The sequence below is a fragment of the Larimichthys crocea genome, chromosome XII (assembly GCF_000972845.2).
Source record: "Larimichthys crocea isolate SSNF chromosome XII, L_crocea_2.0, whole genome shotgun sequence".
Lineage (NCBI taxonomy): Eukaryota > Metazoa > Chordata > Actinopteri > Sciaenidae > Larimichthys > Larimichthys crocea.
Window position 1 is genome coordinate 27,373,811 of NC_040022.1, and position 12,183 is coordinate 27,385,993.

The following is a 12,183-nucleotide window of genomic DNA, read 5'->3' on the forward strand; positions in this document are numbered from 1 at the left end:
TGGTGAATATAAAAATCATACCTTCAGCGCTGCATGAATGCAATATGATAAGAAACAATCAGGTCCTGGTGCAAATTCACCATCACTGATCGTATAAAATGTGAAAATAAAAGATTATTTATCAGATCAGACCTCTCATAATTTGTGGATCTGCCAGCGACAGAAAACAAAGTTCTGAAATCTGAAATTAAACTGCGTCACATTCACCAAACTCGTGAATAATCTGCCACGAAAGTCCCGCAGCGGCGCACTTGATTGAATTTTGGAGTGAAAATCCAATTTGTACTTATGTGTTGGATTCGTGTAATTTCACCAGGCCTACTGTTCCTCATTTAGTTGCTGGAGGGACTAAATCAAACATTTTGTTTTGTTTGACTTGTTAACGCAAAAAAAACGAGGCCTGTATAATTAGACGTGGAAGTATAACACGAAGAATACACGTGCACAGTGACAGTAATGTACAAAACACCTTGCGTAAAACTTCGTGCGTAATTTACGCATGCTCGTACCAGACTGCATGCAACTTTTTCTGTTCTGTCCTAGATAGATAGATAGATAGATAGATAGATAGATAGATAGATAGATGAGAGGGAGAGGGAGAGAGCAACCTATTGCTTCAACCAATCAGAGCTCTCCGTGCCAGCATCCGTGCAGTCCTGCTGCTCCTTTAAGACTTGTCCCCCCCGGTATCTTTTTATTTTTTTCCCTCTCAGCCTCATACAAGGAGCTCTTTAACCCCCGGTACCGACACACAGAGCAGGCATTCATACTCGGGCAGCGCGAGCGAGGGGGCTGGGGAGCGAGCGTCACTTTGGAAACTCGGGAACTCACGGATTCTCGTGCTAAACCGGCGACCTCCTTTTCTCATTACTGAAGTAAGGCGCTTAGCATTTCCAACTCTTTCCTCTCTCTGCCGCCGATGGCTGCTCTGTCTCTGCGATTTGGTTGTTTCTTCTCGTCGGATTCATTCGGAGCAGAAACCCGGCTCAGATTTAGAGATGCAGTCTTACCTCTGCACGATAATTATTAACAACTCTTTTAGTAATCGTGAGCTATAGGACTGTGTTTCTATACTAGTCCAAAATGATTTGTCCAATCTGAAACTTTTAAATGACTTTTGGCACATTTCAGGCCTACATCCTGAGAAAAACAATATTTATTTAGCTTAAAAAACAGGACAATTTCTGACAAGGGTGATGATGGCAAACATAATAATCACTGCCATGCTGAATCTTTCAATGAGAGCTCCGTTTTTGTATCAGTGCAACAAGTGTTCCTGTTTTAAACTGTTTATGGATCGTTGATCATTTGTTTGGACATTCTTTAATTTAAAGTTTAGGTTCAAGACAGAAAGGGTTAGTCATTGTTCGTTAGTTAATTATTCTTTAAAATCTCAAACAGTTTATTAAAAAAGGAAATAGCAAGAGACAAACAATTCCACGCACATCACTGACAATGTTTTTTTTTTTGGTGTATATAGGAAAAATGTTTTTAAACAATTTGTTTTATATTTTATTTTGTTAAATTATTGTTGAACTTCAAGTTGTTGTGTTGGTTGTCCCATGTATGACTGTTGTTTTGGAGCTGTGTGGACTAGCACTGTAAATCTGATCTATTGTGAAACTAATTGAAAAAAAATTTCAAACAAGCAAATTAAGGCCAACTTACTGCCAAGCCAAGCGGCGATAATGAGTTCACATAGCCGAAATTCATTACGCACGATAAATGTGCTGAGCAATGTAAATTAATAACAAGCATAATTTGACGGGTGTGTCGGAAACAATTTATATATTATGCATTATCAGATAAAAAATGACATTTGTTGCTGCAGACCGATGATGGATAGAGGACTCTCTGTTGAGTTCATCATTCGCTTGTTTGTTCCTAATTTGAGGCGCCATCTGCTTAAAGAAACAACCCACTGACCAAAGGAAATTATCACCACTTAGTCAAATCATTCTCAATCATTGCCCTTTGCTATATTTCATTAGAGTGACTCTATGTAAGAAACGCTGTGTCGTGCAAACAAAGACAACACGTGCGCAATGTGGCATTTGGTGCCTTTACGCACGATGTTTACGCATTGTGTCCCTGCCGCGGGGACTTGATGACAGTCTGTGAAGTGGACCTTTCAGACCAGGTGGTTGGCGAATATCATTATTAATGCGCACCAGACAGATGGTAAAGCTTTATACAGACCCCTCTGTTGGAAATGGATACGATTCCTGACATCCACTCTGATGTTAATTAAAAGCCGTTTTTTTCTTTTCTTTTACTTTTGATTAAGAGCCACATGAAACATAATCTGTAATTTTGTCTCCGCAATCAGCCAGCAGAGCAAACGCCATTTTAGAAAGATTAATTTGTTAAAAAGTAAATGATGGTCAGCAAAAAGTAGCACCCACAAATGAGTAAATATTCTAAGGACATAAATTCACTAATACGTCATCAGTGTGTCTGAAATATCAGGATAAACCTTTCACACCAAATATAAAAGGTGAGGCAACCTGAGTGTTAAGTGGGCATATCCCCCCACCCTCCCCACTTAACCTAACCCATGAACACACAGTCTGTTAAATTGACAAGCTATTTCAAACCGTCACTAGATGTGAGCGAGATCACTAATTTTCCTGCAATGTGATACCGAGGTAGAAAACAAACCAGCGGACTGTGGGTTGTTGGTTCACAGGAAGTTCGCTGATTTAGGACGTAAAGTTCGAGGCAGGGGTGTTGATTTAATGGACAAAACAAGGACACTTTTTTTTTTTTTTTTTTTTTTTTTGCTGCCGCCGATAGACCTGGCCCTGTTCAACAAACAGACAGTGTCTAATTCACACACGCGTAATGACACGCACGCACACGCAGGGTTTATATTTCCAGCGCCAGGCCATGTTTATCCAAGAACTGCGGAGTATAAATCCAAGGTCTGTGCTGCTGCGGCCTCATATCATGCCAACACTTTCTCTCCGGGGAGCTTGGAATAACTGCAAAACCTTAAACAGTAGCTTGTTTGGGGGGGCGAGGCTCAGGCCTGCAGAGAGAGAGAGAGAGAGAGAGGCACTGCGCAATGAGCTGGACAGAGGTGTATATGAGCCTGTATATACTTATTTTCATGTATCACATGAGTGAACTTCATGCAGACCCACTTTAGGGATAAAAGACTAATAATTCCACTTTAAGAAAAATGAAGTCTTCCATGAAAACGAACCAAATATTAATATAAATATAGATATCTGAAGAAATTATTGAGGTGTTACTGATAGTGGAGACAATATGGGGACATGGCTGGAGAAGGACCCACAAAAAGGATTATTTTATTGAGAAAAAATAGGGTGGGGCAGTCCATTCAGGATCAGACTTTTAGGTTTTGTTATTGTGATGGAGAGAAAGAAATTCAAGCAGAAATAAAGAGGTCTTGTTTTGGCCAACATGTAATAAAAAACACTAATCAGATAACAGTCCCCCCTCTCCCTGGAAATACAGTCAATGGTCCAACAGGTGTTGAAGTTTTTGTTGCCTCATGAATCAGGAGCTGTTACTCCACCTCTGGCTTGTTGAACTGACGCTCCGCACCCACTCTGCTGTTTCAGGTCCTCGCCGTTGGATTTCAAATCGTGGGACAAACGGAGGAGAGAGAGAGAAGGGAAAGTCGGGAGGGGAGTGAGACCCGGTGAGTTTGGCGCAGAGAGTTGTGCATTAGCAGGTAAACTGGGGTCCAAGGTGCGCGCTGAGCCGCCTATGATACCAACAACGCGGATGGAAAGAACTTTAATGTGGAACCCTCACAGAGTTTTGCAACGGAGGCTGAGAGTAGAGACAGACTGGCAGTTTATATTATAACTTAAGAGGAAGGCCAGAGGGACAGATCAGACAGCAGTCAGCCGACACTCCGTGCGTAACTGTAGGGATAAACAGGAACAAGGAACCGACAGGTAGAGATAGGCATTTAGGAACAGGTCTTACATCATCTACGGGCAGGAAGATGTCTAGAGAGGAGCAGAGCTTATCGGAGGTAGAGCTCAGTCCCGGGATGTCAGACGACAGTCGCTCCCTGTCACCGGGTCATTCCTCCGGTGCGCCTGGCGGGGGGGACTCGCCTCTCCACGGGCAGCAGCAGCCGCAGCTGGCGGGTCTGGACGACGGGGCGGGGTGCTCGTCCGTCAAATCCGACGATGAGGACGAACGTTTCCCCGCGGGGATCCGCGAGGCTGTGAGTCAGGTGCTCAACTGCTACGACTGGACCCTCGTGCCAATGCCGGTGCGCGTGAACTCCGGAAGCAAGAACAAGCCGCACGTGAAGAGGCCCATGAACGCCTTCATGGTGTGGGCGCAGGCGGCGCGCAGGAAACTGGCAGACCAACATCCGCACCTGCACAACGCGGAGCTCAGCAAGACCCTGGGGAAGCTCTGGAGGTGAGGAGGCCGATTATAGTCCAGGGATGGCAAATTATTGCAATGTTGTGATTATGTTCACGCCCACAGCTGTGAAACGTGGAGACAGCAGGCCAGTTAGGTGTGGGTCTGGAGATACACTCACTTCATTTTACAGGACAAAATATTTAGGATGAATCTTTAGCTTTCAAGAAACACATCACTGCTATAGATAAATGTTTATTTTGAGTGTGGGGGTTAAGGGGAAATAGCTAAGACAAAGGTCAGTGTCATGGTTCAGCCTGAGAGTTTCAAGAATAAACTGCAGTAGTTCCCAAATAATAAAAGATCTGAGTTGTAAAGCTCCCTCAGTCAGCTGATCTTTTGCATCCTGTACTCAATACTGTATATCAACATGTACAACATACTGTACTTTTGAATCATGGATTTTCCTTCTGGCAAAGAGCACATGAATGCTGATATTAAGAAGCAAGAATGTTATGTAGGCTACTTGTAGATGGATTTTACACACAAAACTGTTAAAACACACTGTAAATTATCGTGCATATGACAATAATTTCACACACATCTGTCTTTATTCAGACTATTTGTTTTAAGTTCATTTTCTTATGAACAAGAACATCATTGGGATCTTGTTCATGAGAAAATGTCAGAAGACGACGTTCCCTCATGTAACTTTCTTTGCAAAATAATAATAAGCTGTACTAAATATGAGTGTGATATGTTTAAGCTGCCCTAAACATGGCCACATTGTCCAACTGTTCACTTTTGGACAGTTGGACACCATTTGAGAGGTATTTGTATGTAGTCACTGTGGGTGTGTCATGGTCACATGGCTAATTTCATACACTGTTTAATTACTGGCGAAATAAATCAGACGGCATTTTTACAACCTCACAGCTCTAAAATGCAGTTTTCAACCTTCAGCTTCTACTTCTCTGACTTAACACATGTTGCTTGTTTACACATTTGTGTAAAATGTGGCTTGAGACTGCTAATACTCCACAGATCATTCAAGGTATATTGAATTTTTACGGTTAGCCTCCGAAAAATCAATGGCAACATTGCTGCCTCTTGATCACAGAACCCCTGCAGCTCTTTACATTTAAAAGGTCCATCAGACCATCCATCTAGTTTCTCAAAGTGAACACTCACTATTTGCTAACAAGAAGGTCAGAAAGGTTAAATTCATTAACCTTGTGGAGACTGAACATTAATTAGATGAAGACTTGACCTTGGGGCTCGGGCATGATTGGTTAATTGGCTCAGAAACACGATGAACAGCGAGGCTGAGGAAGGTCAGGGGTTTCTCATGCCATTCCTGCCAGCAGTAGTAATAAGGAGCTCAGTTTCACGTTTGCAGACAGGATGCGTCTTTGGCCTGTTTTATTTCATTACTGCCCAGCAGTCAAAAGCCCCTCGCAGGCATGACATTAGATGCAGCTGCACAGATGTTGTGAATGAATAATGTATTAATAGCCACTAAAATGATTTTTAAAAGTCTGTTGCCAAGCAAAGATAATTAAGTTCCACACACTGTGTTGTTGTTGACTTCACCCAGAATAGCAACCTTTAAAAAAGTCATCTTAATGTGGGACTGAGGACTTCACGTTACTTATCTACCAACATCTTTCCTTCTTGTCCAAGGCTTCTTAACGAGAGTGACAAACGACCATTTATCGAAGAGGCCGAGAGGCTGAGGAAGCAGCACAAGAAGGACTATCCTGACTACAAATACCAGCCGCGACGTCGCAAGAACGGAAAGCCCGGTTCCGGTTCAGGAAGTGAGGCCGATGGCCATTCGGAGGGTGAGGTCAGCCAGTCTCACTACAAGGGCCTCCACCTGGAAGTGGTCCACAATGGGGGGGCTCGGTCCCCTCTGGCTGATGTGCACCACCCGCATGCTGCAGGTGGGCTGCAGCCTCCCTTCCACTAACCCCCTATCACAATGTTAAATAAAGTCTGGATACAATTGGACAGTGTGGCCCACAGGAAGATAAATGCTTGAATCTGCCAAGTAAAATTACACTAACTATATGTTTTCTTGTGTCTCCACAGGTCAGAGTCACAGTCCTCCCACACCTCCCACCACTCCCAAGACTGAGCCTCAGTCTGGTAAGGCAGGGGATGGAAAACGGGAGGGCGTTGGGAATGGGGGCTCCCGTGGCACAATGGGAGCAGAGGGAAGCTCAGGTGCTCCAGGATCTGGGAAACCTCACATTGACTTTGGTAACGTGGACATTGGTGAGATGAGCCATGAGGTGATGGTCAACATGGAACCTTTTGATGTGAATGAGTTTGACCAGTACCTTCCCCCCAATGGGCACCCGGGGGTTGGGCAGAGCGCAGCGGGAGTAGCGGCTTCAACAGCTGCTCCATCCTCTCCGTACACTTACGGCATCTCCTCAGCTCTGGCAGCGGCCAGTGGACACTCAGCAGCCTGGCTCTCCAAGCAGCAGCAACAGCCGCAGCAACATCATGGCACCCCTCTGGGCTCAGATCCCTCCAAGGCCCAGATCAAGAGCGAGGCCGGAGGTGCTGGTGGTCACTTCGTAGAGGCAGCCTCACCCAGTTCCCATGTCACCTACACTCCCCTCAGCCTTCCTCACTACAGTTCTGCCTTCCCCTCATTGGCCTCCAGGGCTCAGTTTGCTGAATACGCTGACCACCAGGCCTCAGGGTCATACTACACCCACTCCAGCCAAGCCTCGGGGTTGTACTCTGCCTTCTCTTACATGGGGCCCTCCCAGAGGCCCCTGTACACCGCCATCACTGACTCAGCCAACGTACCGCAGTCACACAGCCCCACGCACTGGGAACAGCCCGTTTACACAACACTGTCGCGGCCATGACAGACAACGAGACCAGAGGGCACTGGTGCAGGTTCAGCCCCCATGTCAGACCCAAGGAGGAGCAGCAGCAACAGTAACGATAACAGTGTTGGTGGTGGAAATGGTGAAAGCGGTCTGGGCCAGGGGGAGTGTGCAGGCACTGGGGGAGTCGGCTGGGGAGACAGGAGGGGAGAAACCTCGTTCTGCTCTCGCCCGGTGGCAGAAATGCTGTCAGAGCTCAAGGATGAGCTTGGAGAGTGGTGCTTTTGAAGCGTGGCTGATCATTTGAGGCACACAGTGTAGTACTGAGAGGTGAGAATGTATTACTTTGGTAGCACAGAGGAAAAACACCAACCTACAACTACCAACATTGTAGAGTTCTGGTTAGATTTAAAGCAGAACCTCCGGTGGCAGTGTTCAGAAGTGGTTGGATCAAGTCCCTGTCCGTTTGGTGCCTCCATGTGTATCAGAGGAGGCATACTGTAGTCTACACCGCTCTCCTGCAAGCCACAAGGCGGCGGTAGCAACAGGGACCATGGTACACATTGAGAATTCGCAGACTTTGACTGAGAGGGAGCCAAATTCATTCAATATCAAATGCCTTTTTTTTGTGTGTGTACCAGAAGAATGAAGTGCCTAATGTTTGGCTGCGGCCCATTTACTTCTCAGGCAAGACTGACCTTTTATCAAAACAGATGTTAAGATTTGTATTGCTTTTGGAAGACAATGCAACAAATACTGATGACATCCTGTTGGTTTCTGAGGCACATTTGCGCCTATTTAATTCAAATGAGTATGCTGTGTTCACTTAAAAATGCCTTTTGTACACACAACATGCGTGGAAGACAAACGCCATAAAACCATGTTGATATTTTGGTACGTGAAATGTATATTTTAGTCACACACAAAAAAAAAACAATTTTCATGATGACTGACTGATTATCAGGATAGTTTATACGATGTACTTGAAATAACAAATGTGCGTATATTGATGCATATAGATATTTGTGAAACGACCAAAGTTTTGAGACCAAAACTTGTAAAGAAGAAACAGATTGTACAGATGTTTCTCCCAACGTGACACTCAAAACTACCTTGCATTTTGTCGCTAATTAGTTTTTTCTTTAGCTGCCAACTATTTTCCAACAGGATTTATTGTAAATTACTCCAAAATGTGTTGGTGTCTTAAAGCTACTTTTGCCTTTTTCACAATGGCACTGATGAGTGTGATGATGTTCATTATAATATTTGATCTATTCATGGAGGACATTCATGATAAAAGACATATTTATACTTGGATAATCGATTTTCATTGACCAATTGCAATTTGTCATAGGATACATGCTAGAAGCTTTTTCCATTGTTTTAACAGTTGACTGTAGTAATTCTGTTTAATGCTTTTTGCCATTATTATCTCCACTTAAAGTCTGCACCACTGCCTTTTCTTTTCCTTAACGTGTAATTCAAAAATGTGTACATAGAACAGTGTTCAATGTGAAATGTCAGATCTTTCGATTGTAGTTCTGTGACTTTAAAATTTCTCCGACACAGTTTCAGTGCGGGAGATGCCAATACCGAGAGACAGTTGCCAGAGATTGAGCAAGTAAAGCTTCCAGGAGAATATGTTTTAACAAAGCCTAATATTAAATATAAAAACGTGCCTTGTCCTTAATAATAACTGCTACTCACACATGAAACAGAGAAGCAACACTCTGTATTTTATGTTACTTTTAGCATCTCTCTTTGGTCTTATATCATGTTTTCACATGTCATTTCTGTTCCTTGTCTCATAAAACCGAATTGTATTTTATTTAAATGTGTTATTCTGCATCTGCTTAAGTGAAAAAACAAACAAACATTCATTTAATTTGCTTTGCTCTCATGTATATCATTTAAATATTCTTTATCACTACTGGACACAGATCCAAACCATATACATGCCGCACTGCTTCTTCTTCATTTTTTGGTCCATCTAAGCTTAAACCCAATTTTTATTTAACCATTTACCTCCAGCATAAGTTCATTTTACATCTGTGTTGCTCTGTGTGTGAAATATCTGTTGATGTTGCTATGAATTTTACATTTCTTATTTATATCTGCTTTATGTTTTGGGGGCGCTGTTTGTTGATTTCTCTCCAATATGAAGAAAAACTGTTGTTGCCATTTTAGTATTTCATATTTTCCACTCTTGTATAACTGTTGCCAGCACAACACAGCAACACAACTTTTTTTTAAAATAACAGCAGGAGCGAAAGCCTTAACATGTGATGATGACTAATGATCTTTTACTCTCACTTGAAATAAAGCTCTATTATTTCTGCTTTAATAAAAATCCGCCTCTTGAAACAATTCTACGATGGAGCGAATAACTGAAATAATAATAAATAATAACATCTCAGACTGAATAACAACTACAGCACAGTAACTAGAGAAACAAATCGCCGCTCACATTCTCAGCATAATCTGCTCGGCTGTAATAGATCATTCACTTTAACTTCGACCATTAGAGGTAAGCTGAACATGAGTGATGGGGCCTCACGTGTGCAGGCAGCGTATGAGACTGTGGGGATAATGTGTTACAAGAGCAGCAGAAGTGTCATCAGATCCACGTTCATTTAATGAAGTTTGTAGCTGATTACTGCGACTGAAACTTTCCTTGAGTTTGAACTAATCCAGCCACAGATGGAGGGTGGGGGGGGGGGGGGGGGTGGATACGACTAGTTATGCACGCCTATATGCACATTTCAAGTTTGTTATAGTGTGCATGTATGTGTGTGTGTGTTTCTCTGTGTGTTGTGGGTTAAGCCTGACTCCTAATTCCCTCTCTTTAATCGGCTGTGTGATACTTTGGAAAGACAAAGAGGGCCATTGAAAGGGGAGCCTGGGGAGGAGGGAAACAGGGCAACGAGGGAGCCTTGCCCATAACTGCCTGGCCTGTAGCTTCACCGGGATACAAAGGGACTCTCATACTCTCTCTGCACATAGACCCTGCCACCCCCGCTACCTAACCTCCTCCTCCTCCTCTTCTCACCCCCCCCACACTCACACCATCCACCGCAAAAACTCAGGTTGAAGCTGTAATGGGATTAAACCATTCCAAAAGTTAAAGAGAGTTAACCAGAAACAACACCTAGGTAGAGTTACTTATCCGTTTAGATGATTTGTCAACGCCCGGAGCAGAAGACACAGGAGCAGATGAGAGGGGCACGTACAGCTGATACGCTGTCAATGAGGTCATCAGCTCACCCTGCCACTGTACACCGCAAGGCAAGAATGGATCAAAAGTATCAGGGTTGGTTTCTACCAGATATGCTGTTACGTTGATGGTAAAATCTAACTCTGGTACTGCACAACAGTCAGCTGACCTCATCTGCTGGAAAGTGGAACAGAAGTGTGGCTGTGTAAACAACACCTCCCAAAATTGAGCATAATTCATCATCCCTTGATCAAATCATCCAATCAACAAATGCTGGGAATGATGTACTTGTTTAGTCAAGGTGCCGGGTCATCACAGGGGTCAGAGCACAAAGAGTACAGAGTACAAAGCAGTGAGCAAAAGTCAAAAGTTATTAGTCGTGCCCGTAGCCGGGGCCGAGAACGACCTGATGCCGGCCTCACTGCGGCTTCTGCTGCTGAGTGTCACATGGGCTGCTCCATCCTCCCCGTGAAAAGAGTGCAGCATCACCCCGAGGCGCTGTCTCCTCCAATCAAAAGGCTCACAGATGAAAGCAGTTTTTAAAAAAAAATTAATAACACGACTGCGGCAACACTCAATTATAGATAGTGGCACAAACTGGTGACGTTAGACAAATGACAATATGACTACACACACCTGGCTCTGCTTTCATTACGGGAAAACACTTCATCAGTTTGTATGTTTGTGAGTAGAGTAGGATGTATTTATTATGCACGTGATGCATATTGTATATCTATGTACACGCTGAACATTCACCCATCCATCTACCAGTGGCCGGAGTATCATCATACGGCTTCTTCTTCCACAACAAAGCTCTTAATCCTCTCATTCTCACAAATTTACAGCCCCCTCCGTCTTCCTGCATGCACTGACCCTCTTTCTGCCTGAGCAACAACCCATTTTCATGAAACAATACAGTGACTGTTTGGCTGCTTTGTGTGTGTGTGTGTGTGTGTGTGTGTGTGTGTGTGTGTGTGTGTGTGTGTGTGTGTGTGTGTGTGTGTGTGTGTTTGTATGGGGGAAGAGGGGGGGGATACAGAGAGCATCGTGACGGTTACAACATGGTTACACACAGCTGCCTGCAGGAGTATACGTGCTTCATCTCTTTAATACAGCTCCTGAACATTAAAACAGACGAGGACATGTCAGGCTTCTATAATAGTTATACGAGAAATAACAGATAACAGAAACAGACATTGTCTTCTCTGATGGGACTTTCCAGTTTCCTAATCACAACATTTTCCAATGTGCCAGAAATCTCAACTGTAAGAGATGGTGATTTTCAAGCAGACACATACTGCTACACTGATACTGACATTCTTGGGGTTGTTTGTGTAGCTGGCATTGTATCTGTGGTTTACAGCCGTCTATACCTAAACTGAGGTGATTTCATGTAGCTGTCTAATTATTAGACAGCTACATGAAATCACCTTAGCCAAGAGTTATCATGATTATTAAATAATCATGATAACTCTTGGCACACAAAAGAAAGCTGTGTGAGTGGTTGACGTGGACATATCTAGACTCTTACAGAGGATATTTAGTCAATACTACGAAAACTAAAGCTGTATCAACATCGTCAAGAAGTACAAATACTGAACTGGGCGAGCTATTAACCACAGGTTGTAGAAGGTTATGAAGACATGTTTATATAGCAGTATAACATGCTGCAGGTTGAAGCGTTTCCTTCAGTTTACCTGGACATCCCGCTTGTTTATTGCATAATTATACTGTTAAATCCATGTGATTATAGGAACCCAACTT

General features: G+C 43.5%; 1 protein-coding gene across 1 annotated transcript; it reads left to right on the top strand.

Annotated features, from left to right (window-relative positions):
* Window positions 1-652: 652 nt before the first annotated feature.
* On the top strand, window positions 653-8,390 carry sox10 (SRY-box transcription factor 10). Its single transcript, XM_010748017.3, has 4 exons — window positions 653-875; window positions 3,591-4,413; window positions 6,040-6,302; window positions 6,451-8,390. The coding sequence occupies exons 2-4, from the start codon at window positions 3,983-3,985 to the stop codon at window positions 7,242-7,244; spliced, it is 1,488 nt and encodes a 495-aa protein (XP_010746319.1). The 5' UTR covers window positions 653-875; window positions 3,591-3,982; the 3' UTR covers window positions 7,245-8,390.
* Window positions 8,391-12,183: the final 3,793 nt, after the last annotated feature.

What these genes read in the sequence shown, in the direction of transcription:
- sox10 (XM_010748017.3), top strand. Translation starts at nt 3,983, where the DNA reads ATGTCTAGAGAGGAGCAGAGCTTATCGGAGGTAGAGCTCAGTCCCGGG. An exon ending in ACCCTGGGGAAGCTCTGGAG is followed by an intron (nt 4,414 to 6,039) that starts GTGAGGAGGCCG and finishes TTCTTGTCCAAG; the next exon opens with GCTTCTTAACGAGAGTGACA. An exon ending in GCACCACCCGCATGCTGCAG is followed by an intron (nt 6,303 to 6,450) that starts GTGGGCTGCAGC and finishes GTGTCTCCACAG; the next exon opens with GTCAGAGTCACAGTCCTCCC.